Raw genomic sequence first — 20,501 nt, forward strand, 5'->3', positions numbered from 1 at the left:
AAAAACCAATCAGAGCGCCATCCAACACACCCTTTAAGATCAGGTGCGCATGTTGGATTGTTATTATAACGGCGGGTTTACCAGGCGCGCGCCAGGAGCGTTCACAGCCGAGGAGACCGACGTTCTTGTCAGGACAGTGAAAGACAGAGAGGTGACGTTGTATGGGGATGGGAGAAACCCTCGCACATCAGCGTCGGTTAAACATTATATACGAATGTTTCTTGCCACTATTGGGCAAACAGGTCTGATCCTTCAGTACTACAATTAGCCTTAAAAATGGGTAACTATAGTTATAAAAACCAATAGGTTTTTTCATCTTCATGTAAACCACAATGATTTCCCTCATGTGTTAATATTTTTCCTTGTTATAATGTATGATTTGCAAAAATAAAAACTACTGCATCTGTGTTGATGAGTGTATGCGCGCTGTGCACCCGCTACATTATGGCCAAGCATGCGCCATTAAAATTGCATTATGAACAACGCGCAACGCGCCACTAACTTTAGACCAGGTATTTTCTGGTCAGTGGCGCAATTGTTTTCTGGAAGTGTAAAATAGCACCAGGGAATGTTTGCGCCGAAACACGCCTCCTTTTTGCGCCGATCCGCTCAGGGAGCGCAAGTTCATTCCCTAGTTTACCGACGTGCGTCTGTGGAGGGGAAAATCCCGCTTTGCGCACGTGCAAAATAGGAATGAGACATGCGTTTGTGTATAAAGTCATTTGCGCCGGGTGCAAGATAGGGCCCACCTAATTCTTTTGGCCAGAGCCAAAGCTAAAATTGTATAATCGTTATTAAGAAGACAAATTGGTCGCCAATTATCTATCAGAGTTGTATCCTTTTTGGGTTAATTTTAATTTAAATTTTTTTTTTTAAAGAACTCAAATCCTACCTGACTACACTTAGTACATCCAGCAACTCCCAAAGCTTAGTACATCCAGCAACTCCAAAGCAAAACTTTCTCATTGTGTCAGTTGCATGTTACTCTCCTGGCTTTATAACATGTAATTGTACTTTTAATTGTATTTACCAATGCATCTTTGTGAAACACATTTTACGCAATTTGTACAGACTCATTCGAGGGTGAAAACAACACAACATGAGCATGTTGGAGGCTTGATCTGATCATGTTACATCTCTGGTTTTGCATGCAAAAAGAATGATTGAGCTAGCCATTTGGTCTGTTAAACAGACACATGCAAACCGGAGCTCCGGTCGGTCTTAAAGGGTTAAACGCTTCGAGTGGAGTACGCAGGGTCGACAAGGAAGCCTTGTCACAGAGGTAACATCCGGCGTCGGCGAGAGAGAGCTCTGCGTGTTCCAGTCCCAGGCAGAGAGCGCAGAGAAAGGCGGTCTCCGGCGCTGAGAGGAGCACGGCATGAGCCGCAGGTGTGCGAGGCATTTTTAAAAAGACGCTCACTGCTCTTTTGTGAAGATTCACAAGCAAAATACAAATGTAAAGGATATGTCGTTGGATGGCGCTAGCTCGCAGGATGGCTGAAGGTGGCGAAGACGGCCGGCTTCCTCAGACTCCTATGACGCTCGCTAGAAATGCCTTCTCAACGGCAACGTGGCTTCTTCTCGTAGTCAGCAGATGCGTAGAGCCTTGCTGAAGAGATGAAAATCAGTGAAACAGCAGGGGACTCGGGCTTATATACACTCGGGCCACACCCGTTTTGTCGGGCTTTGACGCAATGAGAGCGTGTCAGCCTCTCATTGGCCGCGAGTTCAGCCGAGTCCTCTCATAGGCTGTAGCAGTTCTCTCAGAGCGAACCAATGAGCTGCTAGTTAGCCCGCTCATGGTCTGCAGCTGGTGAACTGCGCTGACAATGGATAGAAAAATTAGGATAATTTTTTGGCTTCAACTTCTCAGAAAAGATGAATCTTTCCCGTAGCGTAAGCTAGCTTACACAATACAAGAGAACTTCTCAGAAGAGAATCATAATGCTACTCTGTTAAATACAGCCACATGTGCTCAGGAGTACTTTAGAAAACGTCTCGGTTACGTATGTAACCCCTGGTTCCCTGAGTAGGGAACGGAGACGTTACGTCAGAAGTGACGGAGATTGGGGGGTTTCGCATAGAAAGCCAATCCTCTTCGAGTATTTAAAAACGAGCCAATGGCATGCAATGCCTTGGGGCTGCGGAATTTTGCATAGCGTACTCCGCCCTACTCCGTGAGTATAAAAGGAGGAAGTGAACGCAACCGCAGTATGTCTTCGCTGAGGAGCCAAGACTGAACTCGGCGTCTACCCAGCGATACAGCAGAAGTGGCAGGGAGACGTAACGTCTCCGTTCCCTACTCAGGGAACGAGGGTTACATACGTAACCGAGACGTTCCCTTTCGTAGTCACTTCGAGTTATGTCAGAAGTGACGGAGATTGGGGGTCTGTGCCATCACGCCATCTTCAAGCTGTCTTCCAGTGCCCTGCGAAAGTCTGGACCCCTGCCTTACCTTTTTTTTTTTTTTTTTTTTTGGGGATCCCACTTTGACACAGGATTACCAAGGTACACTGGGAAACATATCCCGGGAGGGACATGCTACCAGCTGCCAACCGAAGGGAGGACTTACGAATACACATATGGCCACATAGGAACGCATATGGAAACACTGGAGCACCAACCGCAGGTGGCTACTAAAATTCAACTCCAGGGGTGGCAGATGGCTTGCCAAGGGAAGACACATGCTCAGAGAGGCTTACAGTGGATAATACACATGAGACGGTTACCATGGGGAACCGTGCGCATGGAGGCACCTAGCCAGCATCCAGCGCAACAGCAGTGGTGCCCGCATCGTCGGTGCTGGAGGACTCAAGACTTCAATGGAAGAACTGAGAAAATATCGCACTTATCCAGTCCGGGGAGTGGAGTGGCGAGCAAGCGAAGACACCTGAGCGGATCCAGAACTGGCCGAAACGAGAACGTGAGAGGATACCGGCTCAATTCGCAGATTATAGAATCTGGCGAAGGTGTTGGGTGTCGCCCAGCCTGCAGCTCTGCAGATGTCTGTTAACGAGGCGCCGTGCGCTAAAGCCCAAGAGGAGGCCACACTCCGAGTGGAATGGACCGTCACACCAAGGGGGCACGGCCGGCCTAGCTGCTGGTAAGACAAAGCGATGGCGTCCACTCTTTCAGTGGGACAGCCGTTGCTTTGAGAGAGCCCTTCCCTTCTGGCTCCCCCCATGACAGACAAAGAGCTGGTCTGAGGTCCTGAAACACTGCGTTCTGTCGACATAGGTGCGGAGAGCACGTACCGGACAGAGCAGTGCCAAGGCTGGGTCTGCCTCCTCCAGGGGCAGCGCTTGCAGGTTCACCACCAGGTCCCGGAGGGGAGTGGTAGGAACCTTGGGCATATATCCAGGCCGGGGTCTCAGGAATACGTGAGAGTAAGCCGGCCCGAACTCCAGGCACACTTCGTCAACAGAGAGTGCGTGCAGGTCCCTTACTCTCCTGATGGAGACCAATGCAATCAGGAGTGCTGTCTACATAGGACAGGGCAAAAACTCACCGACTGCAAAGGCTCCAGGGGAGGCCTCTGCAAAGCACCCAGGTCTACTGAGAGGTCCCCAGAGGGCAGGAGGGGAGGGAGGCGGATTTAGCCCCCTCGCTCCCCTCAGGAACCTGATGACCAGGTCATGCTTCCCATAGACTTACCTTTCACTGCATCATGAGACGCGGCAATGGCCGCGACATAAATCCAAAGGGTGGAGGGCGACAGCCTACGCTCCAACCCCTCTTGCAGGAAGGAAGCACGACTCCGATCGAACATCTCCGGGGGTCTTCTCAGCGAGAAGAACACCAACTGACGAAGAGGTTCCACTTCAACGCATAAAGGTGTCTCGTGGACGACGCTCTTGCGGAAGTGATGGTTGCCGCCACCGCAGGTGGCAGCGAACTCAAACCTGCCTCGTCCCGTCCAGGAGCCACACGTGCAGCCTCCAAAGATCGGGACGAGGGTGCCACAGAGTGCCCCGTCTCTGAGAGAGTAGGTCCGGTCTAGGAGGAATAGGCCAAGGAGGTGCTGTCACGAGGAGCATGAGTTCGGAGAACCACGTCTTGGTGGGTCAGTAGGGGGCTACCAGCAAGACCTGCTCCTCGTCCTCCTTGATCTTGCACAACACCCGTGCAAGGAGGCTCACTGGGGGAACGCACACTTGCGTGGGCCCCGTGGCCAGCTGTGCGCCAGCGCATCCGAGCCGAGAGAGCCGCGGGTCAGAGAATAAAACTGGGCGCAGTGGGACGAGTCCCGAGAGGCGAACAGGTCTATCTGTGCCTCCCCGAACTGGTCCCAAATCAGCTGGACCGACTGGGGATGGAGTCGCCATTCGCCGGAGATGGGACGGGCCCGGGACAGCTCGTCGGCTGCCCAGTTCTGGTCTCCAGGAATGTAACTGCACGAAGGGACCTCAGGTGCTTCTGACTCCATATCAAGAGGTGGCGGGCGAGCTGCGACAACTGGCGCGAGCGTAGACCCCCCCTGGTGGTTGATGTACGCTACTGCCGTAGTGTTGAGCACGCTCGGAAGCGGTGCAGGGCGAGCCGTACTGCCAACAGCTCGAGGCAATTGATGTGCGTGAGGCACTGGGCTCCTGTCCAGGAACCGGCGGCTGCATGCCCATTGCACATGGCACCCCAACCCGTGGTAGACGCATCCGTGGAGACAACGAGATGCCTGGAAACTCGCTGAATAGGGACCCCTGTCCGTAAAAAGCTGAGGTTCGACCACGGGAAGAAGGTTCGGCGGCACGTCGGAGTCACTGGAACTCGGAGCGAGCCGCGATGCCATGCCCACCTCGGGACTCGATCGCGAAGCCACAGCTGAAGCGGTCTCATATGAACAAACCGAGCGGCGTACCGCGGATGCCATATGCCCCAGGAGCCTCTGAAATAGTTTCAGTGGAACCGCACTCTTGCCCTCGAACTGTCGAAGACAAGCCAGCAGTGAGTGCGCGCGCTCGTTCGTGAGCTGCACGGACATGGCGACCGAGTCTATCTCCATGCCGAGAAAAGAGATCCTCTGCACGGGACAAAGTTTGCTCTTTTCCCGGTTGACCCGAAGGCCCAGACGGGCTAGGTGCCGTAGCACCAGGTCTCTGTGTTCGCAAACCTGAGCTCGAGAGTGTGCTAGTATCAGCCAGTCGTCGAGATAGTTCAGGATGCGAACCCCGTGTTCGCGAAGGGGAACAAGGGCTGCCTCGACGATCTTCGTGAAGACGCGAAGGGACAGAGCTAACCCGAATGGGAGAACGGCGTACTGGTATGCCTGGCCCTCGAAGGCAAACCGAAGAAAAGGTCTGTGTCGAGGGAGAATGGAGACATGGAAGTACGCGTCCTTCAGGTCGATCGCTGCAAACCAATCCTGATACCGAACACATTCGAAAATGCGTTTGGCTGTGAGCATTTTGAACGGTAGTCGATGGAGAGAACGGTTCAAAATGCGCAGGTCCAGGATCGGTCGTAACCCACCGGTCTTTTTTGGGGACAATGAAGTAGGGGCTGTAAAGCCCGGACCTCACCTCGGCTGGAGGGACCGTCTCGATTGCACCCTTCGCCAGCAGGGTCGCAATCTCCGCTCTCAAGACTGGGGCATTGCCACCAACCATCGTGGAGCGAACTCCCCTGAAGCGGGGAGGAGACCGTGCGAACTGGATCGCATAGCCGAATCTGATCGTTCTGATGACCCAGCGGGATACCCGGGAAGCGCTAGCCAGGCTTCCAGGAAGTGAGCCAACGGGGTCATGCGAACCACAGACGTCCCCCCGGAGGGGCAGCGAGGCGGGTCGACCGGCATGCGTGCAGGAGTTACCCCGTCCGGATGCACCGTCGAACCCGCTCCCCGACAGAAGAGACCAGGGAAGGCAGAGCGTTCCACGGGGGTCTGTTCTGCCGGGGTTCTGGCGACAGAGGGGGAAGGGATTGGCGTAGCCCGGGGACGACACACGCACCCTTCCCCGCCCTCCGAGACAGAGAGGAATGAACGGGGCGACGCACTGGACGTCGTGCGCGCTCATTCCAGTCTGTGTGCTCAATGACAGTGTCAGCTTTTCCTCAACCAGCTCAGGGAGCTAGCTAGAACAAAAGATTCTCCACCGGCCACCGCCTCCTGAGAAAAACCATGACACTATCACTGAGCGGCCCGCCTCGGGAACATCGCTTCGCCTGGCGTTTAGCGGGGCACACGGCCTGAGGGGGGGGGGGACGCTTACCCGTGGCCTCCTCCGCGACGCGAACCGGCTGAAGGCTGCTGCTGGGGCCGCGTGGGAGGGAAGGAAGCCGCAGGGGGGCGTCCTCGGCGGCGAGCTGGCGGAGGCGTCCGAGCCGACGGCTGGTTGGAGGCAGCAGCTGGCCGTCGGGGCAGAGAAACCGCCTTCGTCTGCTCCTAGGCGGTCGAGAAGTGCTGGGCAAAATCCTGGACCGCACCGCCGAACATTATGATGCTCCTGGACCACAGCGGTGGGCATCACCTGACCAAGGGAGCGAGCGACCGCCTCCGTGACCCGTTTAAGGACAAGGTAGGCGGCAGGCTCGCAGCTCGCTTGGTCCGTCACCTCCTCGTGCACATTCCTGAGCAGCTAGCTTTGTAGGTGCTCATCATATGCAGGGCGGAGGCTGCCTGTCCCGCCGCTCTACAGAATCGCGCCGCCATAGACGACGAGAACCCATAGGCTTTGGAGGGGCATCTGAGAGCAACCGCCGGTTGACCGGGGGAGCCCCAGCGTACCCACAGACAGCCGCATCGCCGAGGGGAGGAAGGGCGGGGAACTGAAGCACGCTTTTTTTTTTTTTATTATTATTTCTATTTATTTATTTATTTTATTTTTTGTGCGTGTCAGTTCCGCATGCAACTCGGCGAAAAAAAGGAAATTGGGGTTGGCCGTGGCCGTAAGGCGGCAGCGTTACCCAAAAACCAATTATCCAGCCGCGAGAGATCGGGATAGGGCGGAGTTCCACCCCCACCCGATGCTCACGGAGGCCCGAGATAGCACGGCCATCATCGCGGGATCAGACACGGCGACGCCGACGCTCCCGAGGGAGGCAACGCGGCCGCATCCTCACTTCCCGAGGAGTCAAGCCCGCCTTGTGATGCTGCGATCGTCATCGCATCATTCTCTGGAGCGCCGAGCGAAACAGACGGTACCTCAGAGAGGCAGACGTCTGAAGCGATACAGCGCTCACTGGCTCTAACACTGAGCGGTGGGTGTGACCCGAGAAACTAACGTCGGGGTTTTTTGTCACACATTCACCGTCATATCACCCTATCCGCGAGTCGAACAGCTTCTATTTTAAGAAGCAGAACGAGTAACGGACACGGGGACTCTCACTATCAGATCATTGAGTCTCGATCACAGTGTAGAGATGCTCATGTTCCCATTCAGAAGGAACATGAAACATCCGCGAACGCTGCTCTGCATGCTGAAGCCCAGGCACACACAGAGCAGCGATCGCGACCATCAGAGAATGACATGAGACGAACGCACCCAGAAGAACACGGGCGAGTCGTCTTTAAAAAGACGTGCCGCGTGCAGCTCTTTCACTTAAAGAGAGGAGGAAATTCACTCTTTCAGCGCTGAGGCGACCAGGGAGAAGCGCAAAGTCTGGCAGACCACTGCTCAGATCGCAGGCAATGCAGAGTCTCACTGGGTACCGCCGTCACACCAACACTGAAGAGGACGCTCGTCTCGAAGAGTCTTGAACAGTGAGAATGGCTTTCAGGAGTGAAGAGTTCTCTTGGCTCCGAAGCGAAAACATACTGCGGTTGCGTTCACTTCCTCCTTTTATACTCACGGAGTAGGGCGGAGTACGCTATGCAAAATTCCGCAGCCCCAAGGCATTGCATGCCATTGGCTCGTTTTTAAATACTCGAAGAGGATTGGCTTTCTATGCGAAACCCCCCAATCTCCGTCACTTCTGACGTAACTCGAAGTGACTACGAAAGGGAACCATTTTTTTTACTTAACACAGTCTGACACTGCATCAATAAATGTCAATTGAATCTCTGTTACACAAGGAGATAGCTATACCACAGTTCTAAGCAGAGATGCCAGCGAGTTCTTAGATCGTAGATCATCTGAAAAACAGTCTGCTGTGGTCAGAAATGTCCATGTTTCAGCTTGTTTTGGGGAAAAACAGACATTGAGTTCTCAGTCCCAAAGACGAAAGGGACCATCCAGACCTTTGTCAGTGACAGGTACAAAAGCAAACATATGTCCTGAGGTGCATCAGTTCAAGTGGTATGGGTAACTTTCATTTGTGTGAAAATACCACTGACATGGAGGTAGAGGTCATCACAGTGCACCCGAGACCCGTCGGCCCGGGACCCGACCCGGGACCCGTACGGGTTCGGGTCTATATTTTAAATGATAAGCCGGGTCTGGGTTGGGTCCGAATCTATTACTTCGGGTCCCGGGTCTGTTTAATATTGTGTGTAATACCCGCCATGCGATCAGAGTGCAATCTCAAGGGCGTGTCATGTTCCTATGGCAACCAGAGCAGAGCTTCCGCCAAACCACGCTTTACATTTTCTCCAATGTTTATAATAATATAAATGAACCGTCTTGTTTAATCTTAAAGTTTTGGTGGTCAGATTCATGCTCAACGAAGAGCAGAAAGCACAGATATGATCAAGCTGAACAAGCAACAAGCAATCGTTATTATAGTTCAAAAGGGCAAACAGTTAAAGTTATTATGCAAGTTAACTCGAGTCAGAATCTACATGTGCCAGGTTGCATTTGTCTTGTCATCCATCACCGTGACATCAAGTGGACTTTTAAGGCTGAAATAATGAGTGGATTAAGCTTGGAATGATGAGAGAAATAACATGGATAGAACTTTCTTGTCGGTGGATTGTAATGCATCACAGTCAGTCAGGTAACGTTACAAGGAAGTGAGAAGACAGCTACTAAAATTAGGTAAGACAAAACGTTTTATTTTTCGCAACTCATGTGAAATTATATGTGACATGTGACAATCGGGTCCAGTCGGGTTTGTGTCTTTCTGCCAGGTTCGGGTCCAGTTTTTAAATAATAGACGGGTCCAGGTCGGGTCCGGGTAACACAGTCTCATCCCAAGTCTTCATATAACTGACGTCTTGGGACGTCTTTTGACCTTACGTCAACATCCGCCTTTTTAGGGCACCCTTAAACGTCGGTTAGTTGACGATCCCAGGCCGTCATACAACTAACGCTTTACCTTTAACGTCAGTTAGGTGACGGGGTAGGTTTAGGTGTAGGTCTGGGGTAGGGTTAGGATCCGATAACGTCATCTAACCGACGTCTAAGGGTACCCTAAAAAGGCGGATGTTGACGTATGGTCAAAAGACGTCCCAAGACGTCAGTTATATGACGTCTTGGGATGAGACTGCGCTGGTCCGGTCAGTACATTTATGACATTTCTCGGGACTGCACGGGTCCGGGTCCAACTTTTGAAATGAACGACGGGTCCGGGTCGGTTCAGTGTAGCACATTACGGGTCTCTTCCGGTTCGGGCATGAATTTTTGGACCCGTAAAGACCTCTACATGGAGGCATATATTTTGATTATACAGAGACATAAACTGCCATCAAGATTACATTTTTTCCTGGGAAGCAAGGAAAAAGGTCTAATTTTGCACATGCTAAAACTGAGTGGTTTCTAAACACTTTGCGCCATAGAATGGATGTGACTGACTGCCTGCCTGCCTGCTTGCAGTCCAGCTCTGTCTCTTATTGAAAATAAATGACCCACCATGAAAAGGAGAATAGGATAGTGACGACCACAGACTGTTGAGCAGTGGTCTTATATCAGACAAGATTGGACAAACACTCCACTTGCAACACTTCAACAATTAATATCCCTAATTCCCAAATGATTAAAAGGTGTCATTAAGGAAGTGGTAAGTGGTAAACATGCCTCTGTCCTAACTTTTTTTGCAGTGTGTAGCAGCCATCGAAATCAAAACTTGGTTATATTTAGTTGGGCAGTGAAAACAATTATACAATTATTTTCTTTGTACATTTGTCAGTTAAATAAAGGTTCAAGCGAATTATCAAATCTCATATTCTTGATTTTATAGCCTGTGCATGTACTGTATTGGCAGTAGCAAGTCTCTGCAATAACAGCATTGCAGATCAATTTTGCAAAGACCAAATTTACATTGCCAACATTAACATTGTCATGTTGATTACCATGCTTAAGTATTCCATGAGTTGTCATGCTTGAAATGTATTTTTAGAGCACATTAATCTAATTGTCACATTTTCCTCAGTCACTGACAAAGGGAAAAAGCATCATCACAACATTACATAAGCAAGTACTAGCTCGACGGAAATGGCAGGTAAGCAATAATAATAAAAAAACCTTAACATTTTTCTTTAAAGTTCATTACCTTACTCAGTTTTTTTATTATTTATTATTTTTTTTATTTGCTTTTTTATTTCAGTGTTCATTAATAAGATACAAATCTAAAATGGTGATGAGATCCATATCAGAATTGCTGGATGACTCTTCAAGCCATGTGTCCCTTGCTGTGGCTAGAAACCTTAAAGACTGCTCACCACCTCCATCGTCGTCATCCGACTCAGATGAGGACACTGATGAACTTCCTTTCATCCCTATGCCCCACACAATGATGTTATTCTCTGGTTCCCGGATGTCTCTTACTGAGATTCACGAGGATGATGATAATGTCATCAGAAATTTCAATGATACCTACCAAAAAAACAGTCATTTGCGCGAAGAGATCACAGAATGTCAGGCATCTGATCGACAGGAGAATGTAGACCACCTGGAGATTGCAGAAAAAACTGAACACTTGAAAGAATCCTTGCAAATGGGTGACAGTGTAGAAGCTGAACAGGTAGCAGCCAAGTCCAGAAGAGAGCTGATGCGAAGAGGTAGTTCTGCTGACAGTGCACTCCTACTGCAGATCACACCTGAAGATGGTATTGGGAATGATAATACAAAGGAAAGCCAAAAGCACATAAAAAAGGCAGTTTCCATGGAGCTTCCACACAGGAGCAGTAGTCCAAAGACAGGCAAGCTGAGCAAGGAAGACTATGCTCTAAAACTTGATCTTTTGAGGCAGAGGTTGCTAAGAGGGGGCACTGTTGACAAGAACATGAGTGGTCTTCGTGGCCCCCTGCTTGAGACACTGGGTGTTGATGATGAGAGGCGAACTGCCTCTTTGGATCGTAACTTCAGACATGCAGGGTTGTGTTCTTCAGGAGTTTCTCAGGCATTCTCCACTGACAGTCCTGGGGAAACAAAAACGGTATCCAGGAAGAGATCTTCTTTAAGGGAGGGAAATTCAGAGTCAATTTCCCTACATAGGAGATATGGAGCCCCACTAGAGATTCCCTCCCTTTTTCTGGAAGCCAAATCTAATATCACAGATCAAACCAAGGCTGATCCGACACCTGTGTTTCCAAGAGAAATGTCTTCCAAGCCATCAACTCCAGACTTAAACTCCAAGCCATCAACTCCAGAAAATAAACAGGTGTGTGAGGAAGAAGAGGCTATTGGTAATGTCCATATAATAAATACCTCCCAGCCTGAATCTATATTAGATGACACAGAGAAGGAGTTAGAGAAGATGGAAGAACACACATTCTCTCAAGACAGTGTGGAAGGAAGGATTTATAAAAGTACTAAATCTTCTCTTGATATACTTCCACATGACATATCCTCAAATTATTCAAGTAAAATGCAGGTAAATGGCAAACAGACATCCTCTCTCTCAGTGTTATCCACTCCTATCTTAAAAATCTCAGAGCCAGATACTCAACCTACCACTGAACATCCAGTTGTTTTTGCTGCTGCTTCGTCTGCATACCAGCCGACTTTTAGAACAGATATCAAAGATATTGATTCAGAGGAAATATTTGAGGCAAGATTTAAGAAGAGGGAATCATCTTTGACACACGGCCTGAAACGATTAACAAGGGCAAAGTCTGAAGAAAACTCGCCAGTTCTTCCACGGAGATCAAATGAAGAGGTTTATCGACCTGGCCCTATAGGAGCCCCATTGGAGTTTGGACAAAGAGGATTACAGGAAAAATCCAAGTCTGTCCAAGACCTCAGGGAGGTGGAGAAAGAATCTGGGCTTGGACTTTTTGGAAGATTCTCTATGCGTGCAAGGAGATTGCAACCCATTCATAAAAAAGGGAAAGATGAGACCTCAGATTCTGTCGCTAACAGACGACGAGTTACCTGGGCAATGGGACGCAGCAAGTCCCTAGACAAAAAAGAAGTTGAGACTGGAAGCTTTGATAACACTTTAAATACAAACAAAGCAAATCTTGAGAAAGATAAGAAGGTTGCTGAATTACCTCTCCTTGCTGTGCGACATAAATTTGAATCTAATGTTTCCGAAATATTTGATAGCATGCATAGTAAGTCAAAGGACAGAAAGGACAATGAATCTAGACACCACATTGATGAAGAAACTCTAAAGGAAGAGAAGCAAGACATCAAGAAAATAAACGATTCCCCAGTTCTGGCATTGCGAAAAAAGTTTGAGTCAAAGGTATCTGGATTTTCATTAAGAAAACAAAGTCAGCCTGACAAGAGGGTGGGAGAACAGGAAACTAGAAATGAAGGACAGAAAACACCTTTGCTCTCCTGTCATCGCCGCTCTCAGTCTGATGGACTCATTCACAAGAATGTGGACATTCCAGAGAACCAGCTTTCCTCGCATACTGCTACTACATCATCCAAAGAAACACTGAACTACACTTCTAGTAGTACGTCTGTAGAGTCCTTTCAGAGTATGTATTATTTAGTTTGTGCAATTTTTGTCAGTTATTCAAAACTATTACAATACTATTCCAAGTGTGTACATTGTTGCTAAGTATGCTAGTTAGATGGTTCTTTATGAGTTATATAAAGTATATTATGCAGATTTGTTGATTACCTGCAAAATGTATTAAAAACATTTATTTATTAACAGCTCCTGAAACTGCTAGAAGGTCCAGGTGGGACAGGTGGGGTTTGTCCAGAAGTAAGAGAGACAGGACACCATCTAAATCAAGTGCACCTGCAACTCCAAAAGAAGGTGAAACAAAAATGCAGTTCCATTCCTTCTGTTCCTGGTATTTCAAGTGCTACTGTTTTGATCAGCAATTCCAATTAACAATTCCTTTTTTTCAGATTTTCCTCCAGTTTTCCATATTACACTAAAGGACCATGTTCTTCTTGAAGGAAATCCAGTCACCCTTAGTTGTCTTCCAGCTGGTAGCCCTGAGCCTATAATAGTATGGATGAAAGGTATTTTTCATTAATTGGTTTACTTTTAATTATGAAAATGGTAGTTCCCCTTCAAGGGAACTTTAAGCTGCGTTTTAGACGTGGTGGGAATGCCCTGCGTGATTACATCGTGAAGCACATGTAAAATCAGTCCAATGGAAGCCCGAAACGTCATGGGTGATGTCATAGACCAAGAACTTATAAAGCACCCCTGAAATTAGACAGCGCCAGCTTCTGCACCTTCAGCAAGCGCTCTGTGAAATTTGTCCGTGTCTATTTATTGTTGTCTGTCAAGCCCAATATATAAATATATCTATCTGTTATCATGGTGAGCAAGCAAGATTATGGACTTTGTTCTTGTTGTTCTTGTTTGACTTGTTGTTCCTTGCCCTCGTTACATCACGGGTGGGGACACACATCAGTTTTGTGTTGCTTGTTTGGGAGTGGAGCATGCCCAGTCAGTTCTCGAGGGAGCTGATTCCGAGCATTGTATGAGTTTGTCTATGAAAACTCTCCACTCTCGCCAGACCTTCTTTGAGGTGGACGGTTCGGTTCGCGTTTCCCGAGGTGCGAATCCCGCTGGCTTTCATTTCGGGGATCGCGGATGTATCTAGTAGCAGGGTTTGAGATGGACCCCACCCTTTCTCAACCCTTCCCTGCTGGATCCGGTGTCTCTGCCCAGGAATGAGCCCGTGCTTTGGCTCCCGTTTTTTTCCCGATCTCCACACAGAGGTGTCGAGATCGTGGAATAAACCGGTGTCTTTCAGAGTGCATAATCTACAAACAAACAAGTAAAGTAAAGTTCAAGGGATTGATCACTATGGTTATTTGACAATGCCTTGTGCGGAGGAGATGTTTGCGAGCTATCTCTCCCCCGAGTCAGCGTCATCACTGAAAGCCCAAACGTTACCCACCAGGCCATTAAAAAAACACTTCATTGTTGGTGGGTAAAGCATATTCGGCAGCAGGTCAGGCTGCGGCATGCTTACACACAATGTCAATATTACAAGCACACCAGGCTGACTTGCTGAGGGACATAGATGATTGTGAGGAAGTTAGTGCTGAGACAATTCGAGAATTACTTCGCACGACAGATCTATATCTTCCACCAAGGAGACGGCCAAATCTGTGGGCCGCGCTATGGCAGCGGAGCATCATTTATGGTTAAATCTCACTGATATTAAAGACAAAGATAGGTCTGATCTTCTGGACGCGCCACTTTCACCTGCGAGTCTGCTCGGCGACGCTATAAATTGTGTCGTTGATAGGTTTCAAGAAAGTACAAAACAAGCGGCTGCTTTTCAGAGGTTTCTTCATCGCCGATCCAGTGTTCCCGAGGCTGCTAGTAATATAAAATCGGAGCAGCCTTGACCGTCAACAAGCTCTCCATTCCATAGATTCCAGCAAAAACAGTCGGGGGTGGCGGTCGCAGTCCAAGCCTGTTAGTGGTAAACAGGATCTGAGGACTGTTATCACTAAGAGAGCTTGGGCTTAAAAAAGAAGAAGTCCTGACGCCAGGGTCGTCAAACTTCTGAGGTCAGTCCCCTCCAGGGAGGAACGATTCTGAGGAACCGTCCCTCCTTGGCGCCCTCCGGGGTGCGATTCTCAGAGGAGAGTCGCAGCGTTGCCACTTCGGTTGTTCCCTGCCGGTTTCAGGGCACTGAGGTGTCAGCGTCCCCGTGCAATCCTCTGAGGAGGGTTGTAGAACGGTCATTTTGGTTGTTTCCTGCTGGTTCGCCGCTTCAGGGCGCCAAAATTATTGTTCAATCAAATCCAGAGGCCAGTCTCAAAAGGCTGGTTCCCTTATCGGAATTTCTGGCAGCGTGGAAACTTCTGCCAAATATTTCTATATGGGTCCTGCACATAATAGAAAAGGGTTACAGAATTCAGTTCTGTTCTCGTCCGCCCACATTTCAAGGGGTCCTTCCTACATGGACTCACAGTAGGCTCTGGTCATGGAGCAGGAAATACTGACACTTCTTCAAAAAAGGAGCTATAAATAGGGTTTCTCCTCCCAGCAGAGAGTCAGGATTTCACAGCCGTTATTTCATTGTTCCAAAGAAGGATGGAGGGTTGCGTCCTATTCTGGATTATTCTAAATTACATCGACAATTGGTTGATTTGGTCAGAGCAGTTGGCAGTTCCGCATTGAGATGCCGTTCTGTCCCATATAAAGGGTTTGGGGTTGCGGCTCAACACCAAAAAGAGTGTGCTCCTCCTAGCTCAGAGGACCACTTTTCTGGGTGTAATTTGGGATTCGACCACAATGCAGGCACATCTGTCCCCTGCACGTATTTCTGCGATTCTCACAGCCGTAAAGAATGTGAAACTAAGCCAGTCACTCACTGTAAAACAGTTTCAGAGACTGTTGGGTCTCTTGGAAGCTGCGTCCAACGTAATTACTTTTGGCCTTCTGTACATGAGACCCCTGCAGTGGTGGCCCAGGACCAAGGGGTTTTCTCCAAGGGGAAATCCGTTCCGCAGGATCAAGGTCACGCGGCGATGCCTTCGTGCCTTGGTCATATGTAAGAAATCTTCGTTCTTCGCCCAGGGCCCAGTGTTGGGGGCCTTTTGTCGATGCATCATGCTTTTGACGGATGCTTCCCTCACGGGATGGGAGACGGTCATGAGTGGCCACTCGGCGCAAGGTCTTTGTCAGGACCATCAGCGTTCCTGGCATATAAATCGTTTGGAGATGATGGCGGTATTTCAAGCTCTCAAATATTTCCTGCCAGACCTGAGAGGCCATCACGTGTTGGCCCGTACAGACAACACATTGGTGGTCTCCTATATAAATCATCTGGGCGGTCTGAGGTCACGTCACCTTTGCAAGCAGGCCCATCAGATCCTCTTATGGGCCCAGGGGAAGTTGCTATCTCTCAGAGCAGTGTACATTCTGGGGCGTCAGAATGTGGGGGTGGATATCCTGTCGAGGCAGGGGCTGAGGCCCGGCGAGTGGAGACTTCACCCAGAGGTGGTGAAGCTCCTGTGGGAGAAGTTTGATGAGCTCAAGTAGACATTTTTGCATCGTCAGATACAACCCATTGTCCCATGTGGTTCTCCCTCATGAAGCCAGCTCCTCTCAGACTGGATGCGATGGTGCAGGTGTGGCCGAGGCTACACCTGTTTGCATTTCCCCCGATATTCATGCTTCCGGGGGTTCTGGAAAGGGTTTGCCGGGAAGGGACTCATCTGCTACTAGTAGCGCCTTACTGGCCAACTCTAATTCTGTTTTCAGATATAATGTCTCTTCTGGACGGCTCTCCCATGGAGATTCCGCTCAGGAGGGACCTGCTGTCCCAGACAGGGGGCATGATATATCACCCTCTACCGGAGTTGTGGAAACTGTAGGCCTCGCCTCTGAGGGGGCCCTTCCACGCGAAGACTGTATGCACTGAAATGGAAAGTATTCTCCACTGGTGTGGTGAACGTCATTTAGATCCTGTTAACTGCCCTGTTGGTTCAGTTCTCGATTTTTTGCAAGACCGTTTCTCTGCTAGATTATCTCCTTCCACCCTAAAGGTTTACTTGGTGGCTATATCTGCCTACCACACCCCTATGGGGGCTATTTCTATTGGGAGAGATCCTGATATTACTCGTTTTCTCCGTGGTACTATTGCACTCTAGAGCACCGGCATGGGATTTAGCCGTTGTACTTCAAGGTCTGGCTTTGAAAAGATTATTTCAGAAAAAATTTCTCACTCTAAAGACTTTTTCTGCTTGCTATTTCTTCCATCAAAAGAAATTGAGATCTTCATGCCTTGTCGGTTGCTCCTTCATGTCTCGAATTTGCACCTGGTATGGTAAAGGCATTTCTCTACCCTAGACCGGGTTATATTCCTAAGGTCCCAGTTAATGTTGGGGGCCAATTAGTGCTGCAGGCCTTTAATCCTCTAGCTTTTAATACCCCAGATCAAGAACAACTGAACCTGTTATGTCCAGTTCGGCCATTAGATGCCTATGTTCACAGAGCTGCCCTGTGGCGTAAGTCTGATCAACTATTTGTCTGCTTTGGGTCATTCAAGAGAGGATGCCCTGCATCTAAACCTATATCATTGGCTTATGAAGCGGCCGGACAGCCTTCACCTATGGCTGTTCGGACCCATTCTACAAGGAGTATGATGGCCTCTATGACCTTAATTTCGGGTGTTTCCCTTCTTGACATTTGTAATGCGGCAGGGTGGTCCTTTCCGCATACATTTGTTTGGTTTTATGACCTTGACCTCTCCTCTCCAGGGGCTAGGTTGCTTGCTTCTTAGTGTGCGCAAGGACTTTCTCACAGGACTTTCTCTTTTGTCACTATGGCGTAGTGGGTATGGGTGTATGGGTATGGGGTTCCCACCGTGTCTCAAACACAGCTCGAAGTTCCCTTGAAAGGGAACGTCACAGGTTACGTATGTAACCCTGGTTCCCTGAGAGGGAACGAGACGCTGTGTTTGCCTGCCATACTTTCTGCATGCCCTGATCGACTTGCTTCAGGTTTTTCAGAAGCTAGCGTGGTCTGATTTCAGGGGTGCTTTATAGTTTCCTGGTCTATGACGTCACCCATGACGTTTCGGGCTTCCATTGGACTGATTTTACATGTGCTTCACGGCGTAATCACGCAGGGCATTCCCACCGCGTCTCAAACACAGCGTCTCGTTCCCTCTCAGGGAACCAGGGTTACATACGTAACCTGAGACGTTTTCCAACATTTTTTTTTCTGTTCGTAGATAAGAAACCTTTGGAGATTCATGACGGAATGAGCTTAGTGGCCTGCCCAGATGGAAGGCAACTTTTGATGATCATGAAGACCACTAAGAAGGAAGCTGGAATCTATGAATGTGTAGCCACTAATAACCTGGCTTCAGCAACTAGTTCCTGTATACTGTCCTTAGCCTGTAAGCTCTGGAAGATTGCTCACTATTTAGTATCCACCTTTTTCCTACACCCTATTATGCTTTGTGTGAATTATGAGAGTTACTTCCGTTAAACTGTAAATAATCTGTGAAAGGCTTGCTCTATCAATGCAATAATACACTTGATGAATGAATCAATGAAATTACCTTACTCTACTCACACTTTAACCATTGAACATTAAAGGGAAACTTAAAAGCATTAACAAATTACTACAACAAACCATGAATAACCCCAAAAGCTTGATTCTTTCGGCAGCAATATTACCGTTATTACCAGACATGTTAAATATCACTGTAGTAATACAGTATGTCTGTATTATGTAACATTGCCTTAGTAAAAAAAAGTTCATTAACTTTATTATTGAGTGATAATATTTCAAAATGCTTTCCATCATTTTGACAGGCCACAAATATTGAATTTACCTCTTTTAGAAACATTCCTGTTGTTGAAGATGATTAGGGATTAGAAGTGAAAAGAGGAGACAATTACATTTTATAGTATCCATGTAAAAAAAAAAAACCTGGAAAGAGATGTGAGGATTTGGGGAGGAAAAATAAAGAGATTGAGAGCATTCGGAATTATTCTTGGGATATATATAGTAAAACAAATAATGAGAGCAGACCACAAGTGTGCAGTATGTTGTTAATATTGTTACAGAGAGAAAAAAGAAAGAGAAAATTAAAGAAATAATCAGGAGGAAAATGCATCGAATGAAAAGAGCTCTTGCCACGGACACTCTTGTGATATCATGTCACATTAATATACCAAGCGTTAGATTATTCTTCTGATGTGTAAAGATAAAACAAAGAAAAATTTACAGATTATTCAATCAAATTGGCAGATAAGGATTATTTGTAGCACAACCTTATAATTTGAAAATATTCTGTCTTTTTATTTATTTATTTTTAGTGGAAGTTTCTTAAACCAGAAGTGCCTCCCATAATTAAAAATTTGAGCTTGTGAGGAATAAGGTGTATAGCATTAATACCCAACAGATGTTTAGGCGTTTTCAGCATTAATACCCAACAGATGTTTAGGCGTTTTCAGCATTAATACCCAACAGATGTTTAGGCGTTTTCAGCATTAATACCCAACAGATGTTTGGGCGGGTATAGCATTAATACCCAACTGATGTTTAGACGTTTTCATATTTTGTTCATTATGCTTGCACAAGTTATTTTCTTTTCTCATGTATTGTTTATATCACATTTTAAGGTGTTCCAAAAGCACCAGGAACCCCAGAGATTGCACAGATATACAATAACACTGCTCTGGTGCAATGGAAACCATCAGACACCAAAGTTCCTTGCTCATACATACTTGAGAGAAGATCTGATGGTAGGGAATGTCTAATACATTTTGTATATACTGATTTATTATGTTTCATAATAGTATGGATATTATTATATCTTTGTCATTTATTCTGTGCAGTGTTTTACATTTTCACGTTTTATCTGTAGGAGATGATAAGTGGTGGACTGAAGCTACAGGAGTGACTGATTGCTTCTACAATTCCTCTAAACTTCCATCTGGATCTACCATCCGATTCCGTGTGGCATGTGTAAATAAAGCTGGCCAAGGTCCATACAGTAATGTATCAGAGGGAGTAAGCATTAACGTTGAAGGTACAGAGCATACAGTTCAGTTGTACTTAATACTTAGCCTACTTAATACTTAGTAAAATGTCTTGTAATTAAAGCTTATATTACTATTTTAATTAACTGGTTAATGCCATTTAATTTTTATTTTCTGGATTTGGAAAATAAATGTATGTGTACATCAATCCTACCTGTTTTGCAGTGGCACCACTCCATAAGCCTGCTGAAATGAAGACACACCCCTCGACCTCTTACCCAGTTGTGACCACTGCTGTGACTACATCTGCTTTTACATTAGCACAGCCAAGTGTGTTAAGTCAGTCTATTAGTCCAATTATTGCACAGTCTGGTGAAGTTACAAATACTTCTTCAGAAGTCCCTGTTTCTCACTCTTGCCCAAAGACGTCCATGCCTCCTCTTGTTCTCCCCAAGCCAATGAGCACTATCAACATAATTCCCCCTGTTACGCAAGTCCAGACTGTTTCTCCAAGGTCATGCACAGCTCCACCCTCAATAGGCAGATCAATTTCCCCTGTACCTACATATGTTCCAGCCACTTGCTTAGTTGCTCCCACACCTGTCTCGCCCAATGTAATTCTGGTCAGCAGTATCAGTCCAATAGGAGAAGGAGCAAGCTCACCCACACAAGAGACACCCTCAGGACGAGTGGTATCCTGCACAAAAACTGAGACCACTTTGAAGCAAGGAGTTCCCCAGAAGCCGTATAGCTTTTTGGATGAGAAAGCTAGGTGAGAAAATACAATTACTTGTCCCTTTATTTATA

The 20,501-nt window shown here is 47.6% G+C and overlaps 1 protein-coding gene across 6 annotated transcripts in view; it reads left to right on the plus strand.

Moving 5' to 3' along the window:
- Positions 1 to 20,501, plus strand: part of spega (striated muscle enriched protein kinase a) — an 81,247-nt gene that overhangs the window by 55,446 nt on the left and 5,300 nt on the right. For all 6 annotated transcript variants that reach the window (XM_089133946.1, XM_089133949.1, XM_089133947.1 and 3 more), the window contains 8 exons: positions 10,243 to 10,311; positions 10,417 to 12,742; positions 12,925 to 13,029; positions 13,125 to 13,241; positions 17,933 to 18,100; positions 19,335 to 19,457; positions 19,580 to 19,744; positions 19,920 to 20,466. In XM_089133946.1, coding sequence (XP_088990072.1) covers positions 10,243 to 10,311; positions 10,417 to 12,742; positions 12,925 to 13,029; positions 13,125 to 13,241; positions 17,933 to 18,100; positions 19,335 to 19,457; positions 19,580 to 19,744; positions 19,920 to 20,466 — 3,620 coding nt within the window. The remainder of the gene's footprint in view (positions 1 to 10,242; positions 10,312 to 10,416; positions 12,743 to 12,924; positions 13,030 to 13,124; positions 13,242 to 17,932; positions 18,101 to 19,334; positions 19,458 to 19,579; positions 19,745 to 19,919; positions 20,467 to 20,501) is intronic.

This window comes from Pimephales promelas, chromosome 8, assembly GCF_988280905.1.
Source record: "Pimephales promelas chromosome 8, fPimPro1.hap1.1, whole genome shotgun sequence".
NCBI classification, from domain to species: domain Eukaryota; kingdom Metazoa; phylum Chordata; class Actinopteri; order Cypriniformes; family Leuciscidae; genus Pimephales; species Pimephales promelas.